Source organism: Astatotilapia calliptera, chromosome 9 (genome assembly GCF_964374335.1).
Source record: "Astatotilapia calliptera chromosome 9, fAstCal68.1, whole genome shotgun sequence".
NCBI classification, from domain to species: Eukaryota; Metazoa; Chordata; class Actinopteri; order Cichliformes; family Cichlidae; genus Astatotilapia; species Astatotilapia calliptera.
This window is the reverse complement of record NC_137430.1, coordinates 34,253,719-34,269,139: the sequence shown is the minus strand read 5'-3', so window position 1 is coordinate 34,269,139 and position 15,421 is coordinate 34,253,719. Positions and strand designations below refer to the sequence as shown.

At 43.6% G+C, this 15,421-nt stretch overlaps 1 protein-coding gene across 1 annotated transcript in view; it reads left to right on the top strand.

Annotated features, from left to right (window-relative positions):
- The window catches only part of LOC113029559 (melanoma receptor tyrosine-protein kinase-like), a 41,072-nt gene extending 26,199 nt beyond the window's left edge, over window positions 1–14,873 (top strand). Inside the window, exons 4-28 of the mRNA XM_026180470.2 lie at window positions 23–157; window positions 565–633; window positions 726–844; window positions 1,790–1,931; window positions 2,084–2,197; window positions 2,269–2,395; window positions 2,631–2,704; window positions 2,829–2,919; window positions 3,317–3,516; window positions 3,602–3,734; window positions 4,543–4,633; window positions 5,120–5,277; window positions 5,386–5,418; window positions 6,549–6,693; window positions 6,848–6,970; window positions 7,142–7,240; window positions 7,490–7,675; window positions 8,381–8,536; window positions 8,681–8,756; window positions 9,380–9,526; window positions 9,816–9,913; window positions 11,160–11,294; window positions 11,573–11,663; window positions 11,802–14,570; window positions 14,650–14,873. Of these exons, the coding sequence (XP_026036255.2) occupies window positions 23–157; window positions 565–633; window positions 726–844; window positions 1,790–1,931; window positions 2,084–2,197; window positions 2,269–2,395; window positions 2,631–2,704; window positions 2,829–2,919; window positions 3,317–3,516; window positions 3,602–3,734; window positions 4,543–4,633; window positions 5,120–5,277; window positions 5,386–5,418; window positions 6,549–6,693; window positions 6,848–6,970; window positions 7,142–7,240; window positions 7,490–7,675; window positions 8,381–8,536; window positions 8,681–8,756; window positions 9,380–9,526; window positions 9,816–9,913; window positions 11,160–11,294; window positions 11,573–11,663; window positions 11,802–12,145 (3,086 nt within the window). The 3' untranslated portion in view covers window positions 12,146–14,570; window positions 14,650–14,873. The remainder of the gene's footprint in view (window positions 1–22; window positions 158–564; window positions 634–725; window positions 845–1,789; window positions 1,932–2,083; window positions 2,198–2,268; window positions 2,396–2,630; window positions 2,705–2,828; window positions 2,920–3,316; window positions 3,517–3,601; window positions 3,735–4,542; window positions 4,634–5,119; window positions 5,278–5,385; window positions 5,419–6,548; window positions 6,694–6,847; window positions 6,971–7,141; window positions 7,241–7,489; window positions 7,676–8,380; window positions 8,537–8,680; window positions 8,757–9,379; window positions 9,527–9,815; window positions 9,914–11,159; window positions 11,295–11,572; window positions 11,664–11,801; window positions 14,571–14,649) is intronic.
- Window positions 14,874–15,421: the final 548 nt, after the last annotated feature.

Sequence of the window (15,421 nt, the reverse complement as noted above, 5' to 3'; positions counted from 1 at the left end):
GTCTGCTTCATTATCCTCACAGAGATCCTGAAAGGAGGTGTAAAGGTGACCCGCAATCCTTTGCTGTGCAACATAGAGACCATCGATTGGTGGGACATCGTGGACAAGGCCAGCAATTACAGCGTGGTGTTCACCAAGGACGACTTTCCAAAGAAATGTGCGCAGAGCAGAGATTCAGATTTTCAGCCTTTGCTCACTGAGCTGTGATCTGAAGGGTTTCATAATTCTCTGTGTGTGTGTGTGTGTGTGTGTGTGTGTGTGTGTGTGCGTGTGTGTGCGTGTGTGTGTGTGTGTGCGCGTGTGTGTGTGTGTGTGTGTGCGTGTGTGCGTGTGTGTGTGTGTGTGCGCGTGTGTGCGTGTGTGTGTGTGTGTGTGTGTGCGCGTGTGTGTGTGTGTGTGCGTGTGTGTGTGTGCGCGTGTGTGTGTGTGTGTGTGTGCGTGTGTGTGTGTGTGTGCGTGTGTGTGTGTGCGCGTGTGTGTGTGTGTGTGTGTGTGTGTGTGTGTGTGTGTGTGTGCGCGTGTGTGTGTGTGTGTGTGTGTGTGTGTGTGTGTGCGTGTGTCCAGGTCAGACGTGTGACCCCAGCTGTCATAACAGCTCGTGCTGGGCAGCAGGACAGGATCACTGTCAGAGATGTAAGCACACACTCCTTCCTGCTCTCACACAGTCGTTCAAAGTCACATGATGGTACGTGTCGATTGTCTCTCTCTCTGTCTGTTTCTGTCAGTCACCAAGCTGCTGTGTGCAGAGCAGTGCAGCTGGAGGTGTCGGGGGCCCAAACCCGTCGACTGCTGTAACGAGCACTGTGCTGCGGGCTGCACTGGACCTCGGGCCACCGACTGCCTGGTCAGTGTTAATCCTCACACAGCACTGCTGCAGTTACAGTTTGCATGTCTGGGACAAAGATTTTTACAGGACAAGACGGGCAGGTGTTCACCAATCAGCAAAGACACATTTACAAGACTCTGAATATTTCATTATCTACATATACATAAGATCATTAAAAGATTCCGAGAATCTGGAGCGATCAGTAAAAATCAGTACTGGATAGACGTGAACTTCGGGGACTCAGACAGCACTGCATTAATAGCAGGTGTGATTGTGTGATGGAGATCAGTGACAGGTTTCACAGCTCAGCTCCACATCTGCAGATCAGAGCGCCATCATGCAGAGAAGAAGCTCCAGATGTGAACATGACATAAAACAGCTGATTTTTTAATTCTGCATATTTTTCACACTTTCATGTTTCAGATCATCACACAGACTTTAATGTTAAAATAAAAAAAGGTATCCAAACTTACCCGGGAAAAAGTAGTTTCTTCCGCCTCGTTAATTCATAAACTGTAATTAAACACATTTTTAGAAAGTTCAGCTGGACTAGCATCACCTGGGCCCAGCCTGCTGTGTGGCTGCTGAACTGGCCTGCCTACAGTCTAGACCTTGGGCCAGCTGAGAACATCTGGAACATCACAAAACCAGAAACAGGATGAACAAAGCCAGGACTGCTGAGCAGCTGGAATCCTTCATCAGAGCAGGACAGCTGCTGGCCTCAGCTCACAGACCTTTACATAGACCTGTTCTACCTTACAGATGTGTTCCTGCCATCAAATTTAAAATGAGCTCATATTTTTCTTATTTTCTCAGTTTAAAGATTTGATATGCGTTCTATGTTACAACTGTGTCGTGTCACAACTTTTTCAGAATTGATGTTTTAAAAAACTCGGGCTAAAAAACATCTTATTAAAAGACTAAATACAGGTTGTTTTCTCTGTCTGTCCTCGTGCTCTCCAGGCCTGCAGGGCTTTCAACGATGACGGAATCTGTAAAGACGCGTGTCCACCTTTGAAACGCTATGACTCCATACTTCATCAGGTGGTCGAAAACCCCAACGCCAAATTCACCTTTGGAGCGACCTGCGTCAAAGCCTGCCCACGTACGGACTTACACATAAGTCACATCATCCACCTGTGGTGGTGTCCCTGGAAGCCTCAGTGTGACAGGGTTGAAAACAATGTAGCTTCCAGCTAGAGACCTAAACATGGTCTTTGTCCTTAATGAGCTCTGTTTGCTTCTGGTTGGGTGTAGATAACTACGTGGTGACTGAAGGCTCGTGTGTTCGTTCCTGTAGCAACAGGATGTACGAGGTGAAGGAGAATGGAATCCAACGCTGCAAAGACTGTGACGGACCCTGTCCTAAAGGTAGAGAGCGCGCGAGTGAGAGACACCTGAGAATCAATCAAATCACCTGACCAGCTCTTTCTCTCCTGCAGCATGTGACGGGGTCAGGTTTGGCACTCTGATCAACACCATCGCTATCAACGCCTCCAACATTGACTTGTTTAAGGACTGCACCAAAATCAACGGCGACGTCGTCATCCTTGAATCCTCCTTCACTGGGTGAGGAGCTCCTCCCACTAAACATCACAGTGTTACACTGCGACTTCACGGTAGCTGGATGCTAACAGCATCATACCCACAGCCACACCTCAGCACATCGCCAACGCTCGCCTGTCATGAAACACAGGCTTCATTAAGTTAGCCTGACAGAAATAAATGACTTATTCATGTTCGGTGCAGTCAGCTGAGTAGGCCGTCCTCTGTGTCAATGACTTGTGCTGATTTGCCATTCCAGGGATCCACATTACAACATCCCACCCATGGAGCCCGAGAAGCTGGAGAACTTCAAGACAGTGAAGGAAATCACTGGTAGGTCTACAGCCTGAGAGCAATGGGAGTCACACTAACTGAATCTGTAGTTCGTTGCCCTCTGATTCATGGAGTTGTTAAAGTTTTGAAGATTGCAGCAACAACCAGTGTTTGTGTCGTCCAGGTTACCTGGTGATTCAGTTCTGGCCCAAGAATCTGACATCTCTGTCTGTGTTTGAGAACCTGGAGATCATCAGAGGAAGAACGACATTCTCGTGAGTCTCACTGTCCAGAAATACCAGAAATATGTGAAATATGTGGGTTTTCTTTCCAAACTGATAACAGTTTACACCGAGGTTATAAAGGAACTATGACAACTAAACCTCTGAGCTATTCTGGGCCCATAAATCTGCTTGCATAATGGGTGGTTTCTTTTGCACTCTGACAAATGGAAGTGTAGCTCAACACTGGTTTCATATGTAGATATTTGGTCTGTGTTTCGTTTGACTTCAGACTTTACTCAGTATCAGTGTCAGCATGACATGATTTGGTAAGCGGAAGAAGGTTGGTGGATGGATGTTGGATGGATGGATGGTTGTTGGACCAGCAAGAGTGCTGATGGTGGCTCTGTATTGTTTATGTACCCCCCTCTTATGGACTCTTGCTCTTCAGGAAACACAGTTTGGCCGTGGTGAGCTTGAAGCACCTGCGGTGGCTGGGTTTGCGCTCTCTGAAGGAGGTCAGTGCCGGAGTAGTGGCAGTGAAGAATAACCCCGAGTTATGTTATGTTTGGAAAGACCAGTGGGCCCACCTATTCAGATCAACCGACCAGACCATTAGCTTGTTGAACAACAGTCCCCCTGATGTGTGTGGTGAGTCAAGAGTTCACGTTCAGCACAGCTATTGAATGAACGAATGTCTGAGAAATAAGACAATATTCTTGTCTCTGCGACACAGAGAGGAACAATCAAACCTGTGACACGGAGTGTACAGATTTAGGCTGCTGGGGTCCAGGGCCCACCATGTGTTTGTCCTGCCGGCAATTCAACCGCAAGGGCCGCTGTGTGGTGTCGTGCAACCTGCTGCAAGGGTGAGTTATAGACTTTAAACATTAGTGAAGCAGTTGCTGTGTCTCTGTGAAGCCTTTTGTCAGGCTTCAAAACAGGCTTTCTGCTGTCCGTTTATATTCAGCCAGAAGCTGAATAAAGTAATCAGCTAAGATTAGCTAGCTTGATTAGCTAGCTCAACCATAAACTTTGTAGATACACAGACATGTATACGTGCTGAAAATATTTTAGGTTCTACATATATTTTTATTTAATACTAAATTTACAGAATCACTACACCCAACACTCAGAGAACGGAGGTTACAGGCATAACCCCAAGCTAACCTGGTGCTGCTGCTAAATTTGGCTGCTACCTTAGCTGCTACCTAGTCTCTCAATATTCACACTCTACACAATTAATGTCACAAACACAGATGATACACAAACATCTAAAATCAAATAAACTTGTTCTACAGCACACACACATCCAGGTAAAAGTCGTCATTGTCCCTGCAGTCACTACACTCCCAACATAAATACCAGTAATTCAGATGAGTGCAGGTTGCTCCGAAACAAATAAAAAAAGCTGAATTTCACTCATCAAAACTGGAGGAAATACTTGAAAATAGCTGCACAACAAGTCACCCCTGAACAGTTGTTTAGAAGGTTAGTTAATTATGAATTAATTCATTGTAACATGTGAGTCTGTGGGGCTGGACCCCCTGCTGGATACAGCCTTAAGTGGCTATTGGAGGAAATCCATAATTTCCATCAGTGCAGAAAACCGAGCTCTTGTTCCCCCGGTGAGCTTCTGCACACTGACTCTGGATCTTTCTCTGTGTCCTCCTGCAGGGAACCCAGAGAGGTGGAGGTAAATGGCAGCTGTGTCCAGTGTCACCCAGAGTGTCTGCTGCAAACCAGGTCGCTGACCTGCTCCGGACCGGTCAGTGCAGCTTCTACTGCTATTGTTGCCATTGTTGCTAGGAGGAGTGTACAGTATGAAATAGCATCGGACAGTCAAAGCATACAAGCAACTGTAACAGCTGCTGATTTTTCTAATTAATACTTCGTACTCTTCTTCAAGTCATGTCTGAACCTGAAAGTTCAAACTTTTTAAGGTTTTTCAAAGCAGATCTTTAAGATTTTGTGTATTAAAAACATATTTTTAGTTCTTTTTGAGATTTATATCAAAAATTAAGGTAAAAAGGGCATGATCAGTAGATGTTAAATTAATCCTGCAGAAAAATACAGGAGCAAGCGTGTTAACAACGGGACAGGAAACATGAGGAATCTGTAGATTTCGCTTTGAGAATGAAACATTTTTTGGCACATTTTGTTTTTCTGTAAATATTTTGGTCCTTGTACAAAGACAAAAATCATAAATCGTGGTTTAGAAAATGAACATCCCCATCATCATCCCCACCTGCAGGGCCCTGACAAGTGTTCCCAGTGTGCCCATGTTAAAGATGGCCCCCACTGCGTGCCACACTGCCCTCATGGTGTGCAGGGAGAGGGAGGCAAGTTGGTCTGGAAATACGCCGACAGAATGGGCCAGTGCCAGTCCTGCCACCAGAACTGCAGCGAGGGGTGAGGCGCATGCTGCTGAATCCCCGCTGAGGGTGTCGGCAGAGCAGCTGATATTAAACAGAGCGTCTAACATTGGATTTAAGATGTTTTGTGTCTGTGTGTCTGCAGGTGTTCTGGTCCTGGATTGTCTGGATGCAATGGGTAAAAATATATCTTTGGTTGTATCTTAACTGAAATCAACACAGAAAAGATGATGCCAAATAAACTTTTGCATTTCAACAATATATATATATGGGGCGTCTGTCTCTCATTCTCTCTCTCCTGCTGCTACTTCAATCATGAAACTGATCAGTGATCAGCTGATCGTCTCTCTTCTTTGTTTTTGGCCCACTTTGCACCAGAAAGAGGAAACCAGCGGCTGAACAACAGCAGCACGTTTAAGCTTGATAAGCTGTTGTTAGAATTTATTTAATATTACTTTCTACACCAGGATCTTTTTCTACGTAGCTGACGCTGGTAACTGTGCAGGGGCGGATCTAGCATGGTTTAGCCAGGGGGGCCGATAGGGCATGAACAGGGAAAAGGGGGCACAAAGACATACTTTTCTTTCTTATTCTCATTTAAAATGTCGAGCTTTTAATAAATAATTATCTGAATCTTACAACCAAAGTTTTCATGTGATGTAAAATGTATAGAAGTCCATTACTGTATATAGTAACTGTTAAGTCTAATATACCCTAGTAAGCTGTAGTACTTTTTCCTTTGGGAACCATCTGTGCAGTCTGCAGTTCTGTTGAAGAAAGATGTTGAATCTATTTAATTATTGTAGAAAAATAATTGATTTCTGTGCATTTTTTACACGCACATTAAATTAAAGTTGATTACGTCGATTAATCATGATGAGGTGGGGGGTGGTTCCCTTTTTTATTTTGCTGGGAGTTTGCAACCCCATTAGTTTGGTTATTTAATATTTCTGCTAAGTACTCTTTAAAATACCAGAATAGGGAGGATGGAGCAGGTTTAAGTTTATTAGATTGATCAGTTTTGCTGAACTATGAAATATTTTGGGTGCAGTGTATTTTTTTGCATACAGGTATAACAGAATATTTTTTTACTTGAGTATGAACTTATACAAAATGCAGAAAGATATTTTAAAAAAAGTTTTACCGATTATAAAATGCACTGTATCAGATTTATATCAGTATCGGCCGATATTCAAATTTATGATATCGGTATAGGGAATAAAAAAGTGGTATCGTGCCATCTCCAGTTTGAACAGGACTCTATGACTCTGCATGCTGTCAGCATCATTTAACGCTCTCTCTTCACAGCTCTCTTGCACACTCTACACTGGCGGCCAGTGTGATTGGAGGGCTCCTGCTTCTCGTCATTGTGTCGCTGATCATCTTTGTGTTGCTACGACGAATGCAAATTAAGAGGAAGCGAACTGTACGCCGCCTGCTGCAGGAGAGAGAGGTGAAGACTCAGCTTTTCATTCTGCATTTAAAACGTGATCGATAGTAAAATGAATGCATTAATGATGAACCTGGGTTTGATTTGGTTGGTAGCTCTAAAATATGAACTGAAGTCTCTCTACATATGATGCTATTGGATGACTTTTGTCATTTAGCTGGTGGAGCCGCTGACCCCCAGTGGTCAGGCACCTAACCAGGCACTGCTGAGGATCCTGAAGGAGACAGAGTTTAAGAAGGTCAGGGTGCTCGGCTCCGGCGCCTTTGGGACGGTGTACAAGGTAAATATGTTTGATACAAGAGAATGATCCCCTCATGGTGGTACTTTAAATGTTTAGTCATGTGAGTGCAGCAGAGGAAATGCTGCTGTCATCCAACACTTGAGACTTGAACGCACCACAGCCCAGTCGCACTCCTGCTAGTTGGACAGAATAAAGTGTTTGTTTGTTTAGGGTTTGTGGATCCCTGAAGGCGAGAATGTGAAGATCCCAGTAGCCATCAAAGTTCTCAGAGAGGCCACGTCACCAAAAGCCAACCAAGAAGTCCTGGATGTAAGACTCCTCTGTGTGCTTCTTCTTTTTCCTGCTATACAAACACATTGTTAGTGACTGTTAAGTATTTTGTGTCTTGAATTTTAAGTCGCTCCACCAAATATCTTCTTACATTTAAGGGGTTTAAAAAAGTTGGATCTTAATCTTGAGCTGATTAAAGGGCGCACTGAAGTTAAAAATGCTCCACAGCTGCATCTGTAGCTCAGACTTTCCCGTGGATGTTTCTCAGTAACACTGCTGTCTGTGTAGGAAGCGTATGTGATGGCGAGTGTGGATCACCCTCATGTGTGCCGCCTGCTGGGAATCTGCCTGACATCATCAGTCCAGCTGGTTACTCAGCTGATGCCGTACGGCTGCTTGCTGGACTATGTCCGGCACCACAGGGATAGCATTGGGGCGCAGTGGCTGCTCAACTGGTGTGTCCAGATTGCTAAGGTGAGTAAATGAGGTCAGCAAGACCTCCTCTAAGGAGAAACTCTCCTGCCTGAGGCGCCAGCTCAGTGTGCAGCTCTCTTTAAGCCTGCTGAGGCCCATTAATGCAAACACAAGAAACCGTGTGCTAATCTGTTTAGTCCGTTTTAAGTCTGATTTGGATTTTTAAGTGCTGGGAAAATCACAAGGTACAAGGTCAGAGGCTCACAGTGAAACCTGATGAGAGCAGTCTCCATTCATAAAGTGTGCTGATGGGATCGTGGGTGCTGAATATGGAGCTGATGGCAGGAGAAAAACGGGAAAACCTCAGAGATAGTTCATGGATGCAGTGAAGGAGGACGTGCAAAAAGCTGGTGTGACAGATGAGGATGCTGGGAGAGGGGGAGATGGGGGCAGATGAGCTGCTCTGGCGCCCCCTAAAGGCAGCAGCCTGAAGAAGTTAAACAAAAACAAACAATTTACACAGATGAGTTACAGTCATTTACACATTTTTGTATGAGGCTGTAAACATGTTTATTTCTGCTGTAACTTTTGACATTTTTACACGTGGATCTGTGGACACTGAACGATTGTTGGAGTCAGCATCACCTGCAGTTTCTGGACTTCATTTCTTTTGCAGAGATACTGGTGCTGCAGCCCAGCCAGTTATCACACAGCTGGTTTTACTCATACTGAAAACTTGTGTGCATGCATGACGTTTGTGTGCAGGGGATGAACTACCTGGAGGAGCGTCACCTGGTGCATCGTGACCTGGCTGCAAGGAACGTCCTTTTGAAGAGTCCTAACCACGTCAAGATCACCGACTTCGGCCTTGCCAAGCTTCTGACGGCAGATGAGAAGGAATATCACGCTGATGGAGGAAAGGTGTGTTTTCATGTGGATGGCACTCGGAGACGAGCTGATTTCTATCAGGACAAAACCACAAAAGACTAAATCAGACAGGATGTTGATGTTGTTAAAATGTTCCTCACCTGTCTGTGTGTGTTTGTCTTCCTCTGTTTAACGCAGGTTCCCATTAAGTGGATGGCATTAGAGTCGATCCTCCAGTGGACTTACACCCATCAGAGTGATGTCTGGAGTTATGGTGGGTCAATCTGTGGCTCTCTAGCCTGCACAAGGCCCACTGGGTACTTGTTTCACTACACCTGAAAAATTTATTTTCTTACTGTGACATAAAAAGACAGCTGTTCTATCACAGCTGGGATAGGCTCCACCCACGACACTGAATTTGATAAGTGGAAGCATAAAGTATCATGAGGTAGCCCTCCATAAAGAATCGTCTGCTTTATTGTCTATTTTACTTCGAATGGAAACATTAAAATTGAAACCATTAACATGCTGTTGTCTTGTGTATGACCTGACACAAGAGGTCGACCATAAACTCCTAAAATGCTCTCTGATGTCATAGATCCAGTGAGCATTAGAGTGATCTTCTCATAGATTTCAGTCTGACAGGACTGCCCCCTCCTGGGCATTTGAAAGAAAAACGGTTCAGGCTCAAGATGCTTACTTACTGATTCACCGTTCGGACCCCAGAACATATTTCTGTCTTTTATATACATGCAAATAAAAATGATCATTATCATTAAAATTCTCATCAGGAACAAACCCTCCTTGAACTCATGTTGTTTACTTCATCGTGTCTGTTGTTGTGTGACGGAGGTTTTACCGAGCACTGAGTCTGCTCTAACAGTCGATGGTCTGCAGGTGTGACGGTGTGGGAGATCATGACGTTCGGCTCCAAGCCATACGACGGCATCCCGGCCAGCGAGATCGCCACGGTGCTGGGGAGAGGCGAGCGGCTGCCTCAGCCCCCCATCTGCACCATCGATGTCTACATGATCATGGTCAAATGTAAGACGAGACGCAGGTGGTGCTGGTAGAAAAATTGCGCCTTGATGGGAACATGAAGGTGTCAAACTTTTAAATAGTTATGGCGCTTTTTCACAAAAAACTCATCATGTCTCCAAATCGGGCGTCTGTTTGTCTTACAATGGCTCCAGGCTACGGTCTAAATTTCATGAAGTCAGACAAAAAAATTCTACATCAAGTACTAAAAGTTCTTTGGTATGACGAACACGAATATAGCCTGGAGCAGCTCAGCTGTACAGAAGACTGAAAATCATCCACTTTGCTTCTGCAGGCTGGATGATCGACCCGTCCAGTCGGCCCAGGTTCAAAGAGCTGATGGTGGAGTTCTCCAAGATGGCCAGCGACCCGTCCAGATACCTGGTCATACAGGTAAACCAGGGATTTCATGTCATTTACTTGTATAATAACACTTATAAAAAGATTTTCTTCACTGAGGGTTGGTAATATGGAGATCCTTTACCGTCTGACTGTCCAGATATTTTCTACATGTAATAATATTAATATTGTCTTATTTCTCAGACATTTGTTCATTCAAAAGCTGTGCTGAACGTGAACTCTTGACTCACCACACACATCAGGGGGACTGTTGTTAAACAAGCTAATGGTCTGATCGGTCGAATATTTGTGACATTTGTGAGAAATCATTTACGCTCATAGGACTCAGTGTTTCTGTATGGAGCTAAATCACTTGGTCAGCAATCAGTTCTATTATTAACAATCCAAAAATATTTACATTTTAACCTTAACAATAATCTACTTTTATAGTAATCAAAAAACTACAGGAATAAACCAAAACCTTCTTACTGAAAATGAAAGAAGGAAGCTGACACTTAACCTAATTAACCTAATTAATAAGTTAACTGATTAGAAAAAGATAAAGCATTTCTACTTCTAATGATCACATTTAACTCAGTTTTTCCTGTTTTGAAAATGAAGATATTAGAAAAATAAAACAATTTTGTTTTCATATGGAAAACCGTCCATCGTCTTTTCTTTTTGTTTCCTCTTGAATGCGCTGGCATATGATGAATTAAAGTATGATACAATTAATTTTTTAAATGTAAAGAACCAAATTCTGATCACAGTACGGGGTGCACGTGGAGAATATGTCACGATCTGGATCATTCAGACACAAAACAGGAATAAATTTAATCCAGGAGAAAAAGTATTTTAGAAATATCTACAGCTGAGATTTTTTTTATGAAACCACATGAACATAGTTGAATTATTAGACCCGACAAACATCATATCATCAGTTCATCTCTTTACTTCCTGTTTATTAGAGAATTAAGCAGTTTGGGATCAACGTGTGTTCTAACTCATACTCACACGGTGAATATAGATGAGTAAACTGTTAAAATGAAATAATATTAGTATTTATTAACTGCACAGAACTGACAGGGAATGTAAAGTTTCGGTGTGTAGAAAGAAGCGGTTCAAAAGAAACACGAGAAAATGATTTCAAACAAACTTCCAATAAATGCAAAGCTGTTTCTCTTTGGTTTCAATCCAGAAGATGATCATTATAATAAAAATGAACGAGCAATAATGATCGTCTTTAAAGAAAAAAACTGTTACATAGCATAAACTCGACTACATTAATTATTTTTGTCAGGGGGACCTGCCAAGTCCGTCAGACAGCAGGTTTTACTCTCGTCTGCTGAGCACCGACGACACCGAGGACGTTATTGACCCGGACGAATACCTGCTGCCCTACAGAGGCATGGGTAACCATAAGGACCGGCCCATGGTATGGACACACACACCTATTGTAGTCTAATCTAGTCTAAAGACACATTGTTACATGTCTATATGTTTTATCAAACATTTTAGTAAGTGTTACATGAAAAAACATTGTGCTTAAGAAAGTGTTCGGCGCCCCCTGGTGACCCAAGTAAATGTAAACAGTCTACTTCCACTCGCCATAAGTGGCCAGAAGTACAGCTATTTATTTCCTCTGTGTTTCATTCTAATGAACGTGCTTTGATGAAACAGAGGTGTTTCATTGATTCTCTTCGTTCGTGTCAGAATGGTCATCCGGCCGGAGAGAACAGCCTCGCCCTGCGGTACATCACCGATCCCACTGACAGCGCACTGGAAAAGGACTTCATCGACCACGGTATCCATCATCAAACATAACTCAGACCAGTGACAAATAATTAGGAGATGTAAATCAATTAATAGCCAGACAGCAAACTGTCTTCATGACAGAAAATTAATTAATACCTAAACAGCATTTTCCTGCTCTGTCTTCCAGAGTACATGAACCAGAGTGTGAGTGAGACCAGCCAGAGCAGCCGGCTCTCCAAGGTTTTAAACCCTAATTATGAGGACCTGAGCCTGGGCTGGGGCCCACTTCCCCACCCGCTGGAGGATCTGAACACCTCCCAAGTGCCCTATGGACCTGAATACCTGAACGCGTCCTTCAAACTGCGCCCTCTGGTGACCAGTCACAGCCTTGATAATCCAGACTACCAGGCTGACTTCCTGCCTCAGACCATTAAAGATGCAACGTTAGCGGAGAACCATCTGTTCCTCCCAGCAGCAGAGAACCTCGAGTATCTGGGTGTGGGCGGCGCTCTACATGCTCCTGTCCGCTAGGGGACATCAGCACTCGGGCTGTCAGACTGAAGCTGTGCTCTACTTTCATTCAAGCTGCCCACAGGAATTAATTGTTTTACAGTCAGTTCTTCAGGAAACACTGACTTGAGCAGAGGCAGCACTTCATCCAGACCGACAGCCTCAGACTCACAATTGATGTTTGCAAGTTTGCTTGACTGGTAGGACCAAAGGACTTGGTTTAAGCTCTGCAGCTCCTGAACGAGTTTCTTTAACAGTCTCAGTCTGACTAAAACCTTCTGTTTGACTTGAAATACTCTGAATGAACTTTTATTGTATAAAGTGTATAAAGTTATGAATTCTTTGCTTTACTTGACAAGAATGAGCCAAATCATGATTTCCTGTTAACCACTACTGCTCGTGTCTGTGTATCACTGTTGATAGTGTAAATTTATGGAAGTTGAGAGGCTGTCTGCAGGTACTGAACCTTTGTCAGCTTTTCCTTTTCAAGAGAATAGTTTTCATATTTATAGAAACGATGATGATCAGGACTTTAATGTGTTAGAGGAACATGGATGATGAAGATGTGCCCAACAACGAACAATAAAGAGCATCTGACCAGAGTGGGAGCAGTTTGGAGTGAGTCTCGAGCGTCCAGACAGAAAAACTTTTCAATCTATCAAATTTAGATCCAACTTTTACAGCTCACAGTGCTGAACGGGTTGTTTTTAGTTTGAATATTCCAAAAAATCAACCCAAGTTTTATCGACAATGCTGAGTTATTGTCATTGTTGTGGTGCATCGGTTACTGAGGGCCCCTCATAGATGATGGCTTGACGTTCGAGTCCCTGTTTGGCTGGAGCCTCTCTGTGACATAGGTGTAAGCTGGCTGTAGTGGTGGAAAGCATAAAGTACTACATGAATGTGTCTTGTAGCGTAGAAGGCTTTGAGTTAAAAAAACAACTGCTGCTTTTTAAGGCAGTAGTGTTTAGAATTAATCAGCTAATTTCTCTGTGCTTGAACTCATTTGGAGACATATCATGTAAATTATGACCTTTGACAGCCTTCAGCCTCCATAGAGAACCACACTGAATGTCTGTATATGTGATGTGACTCGGTTTGGCTTTAACTGTGGTTAGATGTGAACTCGGGTGTGAATTCAGTTTTCTTTAGCTGACCTGCTAACAGGTTACATTCACTGTTTTCTTGTTTGACACTGAATGAAGTTAAATATCTGCAGGATATTTATCTAAGGTTTATTTAGAGCAAAATTCCACAAATGTCAGCACCAATCTTTTAGAGTTCGTAGGTGGAAAACGTGGGAATGCTCAGTGTGATGTCAGAATAAGGTGTTGCCTCAGGTGGGAGGTGTTTTGTAGTGTAAGGTTGAGACCTTAATACAAAGAGATGATATAAATATATTCCTGCCCTCACCTATGGGCATAAACTGTGGGTATCACAATAATAAGGGAGTCGAGCTCAGCCTAATGTGGGTGTTAGTTTCCCCAACATCTGCCAGAGTCTCCTGAAGTCCAAGTGACTTATGGATCTGAGTGGATATCCTCATGCCTGCCAGCTCTGTGACTGTGCACACATGTTGTGTTGTGTCCATCTCGAAGTTTCAGAGTATGTTCACCACTTAAGAGATAAAATAACAACCTGAGCAGCTACTACTCCATATTGGAAGGATCCAGACGTGCTTGTGTCATCTGACTGTTTATACCCAGGAAGCAGTGGGGAGTCTCTTGGCTGGATTAGGAATATAACATTATTCCTGTGGAAGAGCTGGAAGTGGTGGAAATGGAGAGGAAGGTCTGGGCATGTCTGCTGAGACTGCTGCCCCAACATCTGGATGCTGACAAGCAGTGGAAAGTGGATGGATGGAGGAATGTAACCATGATGAATATGATGGATGGACAGGAAAGACTCTGAGAAAACTTCAAACTAAAAGATCATAAGAAGAGAACAGAAACCAAACCATTCATGTACATGTTGCTTCTATGTGATTAACCTCACTGCTATTTCAGCCAATATTGAGTGAGTGGTGTTCTTTGCCTCTCGCAGATCAGGGTTCACTGAGTAAACATTGCTGGGTTTTCATAAAAAATGTAAACTAAAACTTTATTTAATACATCGAAAAGACCTACATGTAAAATATGAGCTTTTCGTGACATTGATTTTAGTTTTTGATCATTTATGGAGTGTGATGACAGCTGCCATGTTGTGTCTCCACTCTAACAGTCACTCGATTATCAGTTATATTATTTTCACTTCAGAGACACTGGCACATGTCCCTGCATGAACCATGTAAATGATCCGGCTGATGAATGGGGACCTTGTCTCTGTTGTGTTCTGTGCTGGTTTGTTGTGGATTCTGTGACCCCCTCTGAGTCCAGAGCAAGCTTTTCCTCCATCATCCAGGGGTGGAGTCATGATTCCCGCCCTTCATCATCCTCATTAAACACAGGTAGTTAAGGACCAGCTCGAGCATCCAGTCTAAACCTGATAGTCTGCTCCTGCTAATGCTTTTGTCTCCCTGTTCCCAGCATCACCTCCCCTACCTGAGGAGGGAGTTACTCACCTTTACAGCTTACCTGCTTCCTCAGAGCTGGTCCTCTTCCTTCTGGAACACACTTCCTTTGTATCCTGGTCTTCAGGGATCCTCTCCCTGTGAGTAAAAAGAAACAGTGGCAGAAGGATTCTCTCCTGCAATGATCAAACCTTATTTGAGTAGCTTTGTTGTGAGAAATAAAAGCCTTGTGACTGTGAACGCCGTGTCTGTCATTTTGCCTTGTCCTGAGTGGCCCGCACCTCTTCAATGGCTTCCTGAGTGAAGACATCACAGCTTCCACAGGGTGAGAGGCAGGTACATCCTGGACAGGTCGTCACTCTGATGCAGGGCTAACCATTCACAGCTATGGGCAAGAACCACCAGTGAACCTAACCCCACCAACTGCATGCGTTTGGAAAATAATTATTTTGTGTTATCACTCATCCTGAAAGAAAGTTTAAAGTCGAATCTCTAACCATCCCCTGAATCCATCCTGGCAGCTCGTTCCACATGAGCGGTGTCTGAAAGCTCTAAAACGTCTAATAACTACAAGTAAGTTGGCAGTGTGAGAAAGAAGAGCTCTAATGGGTGATATGGTACTATAAGTTTGACACCTAGGGTCTCAAAATAATGAGACACTGAAGAACATGTGGACACTCGCTCAAAGTAGGCCCATGATAATGATCAGCAAGATGAAATTAGCTAATACTAAAATATTCAACACTGCTACAATCTAACTGTAAAAACAATAAAGGATGTTTGAGCAA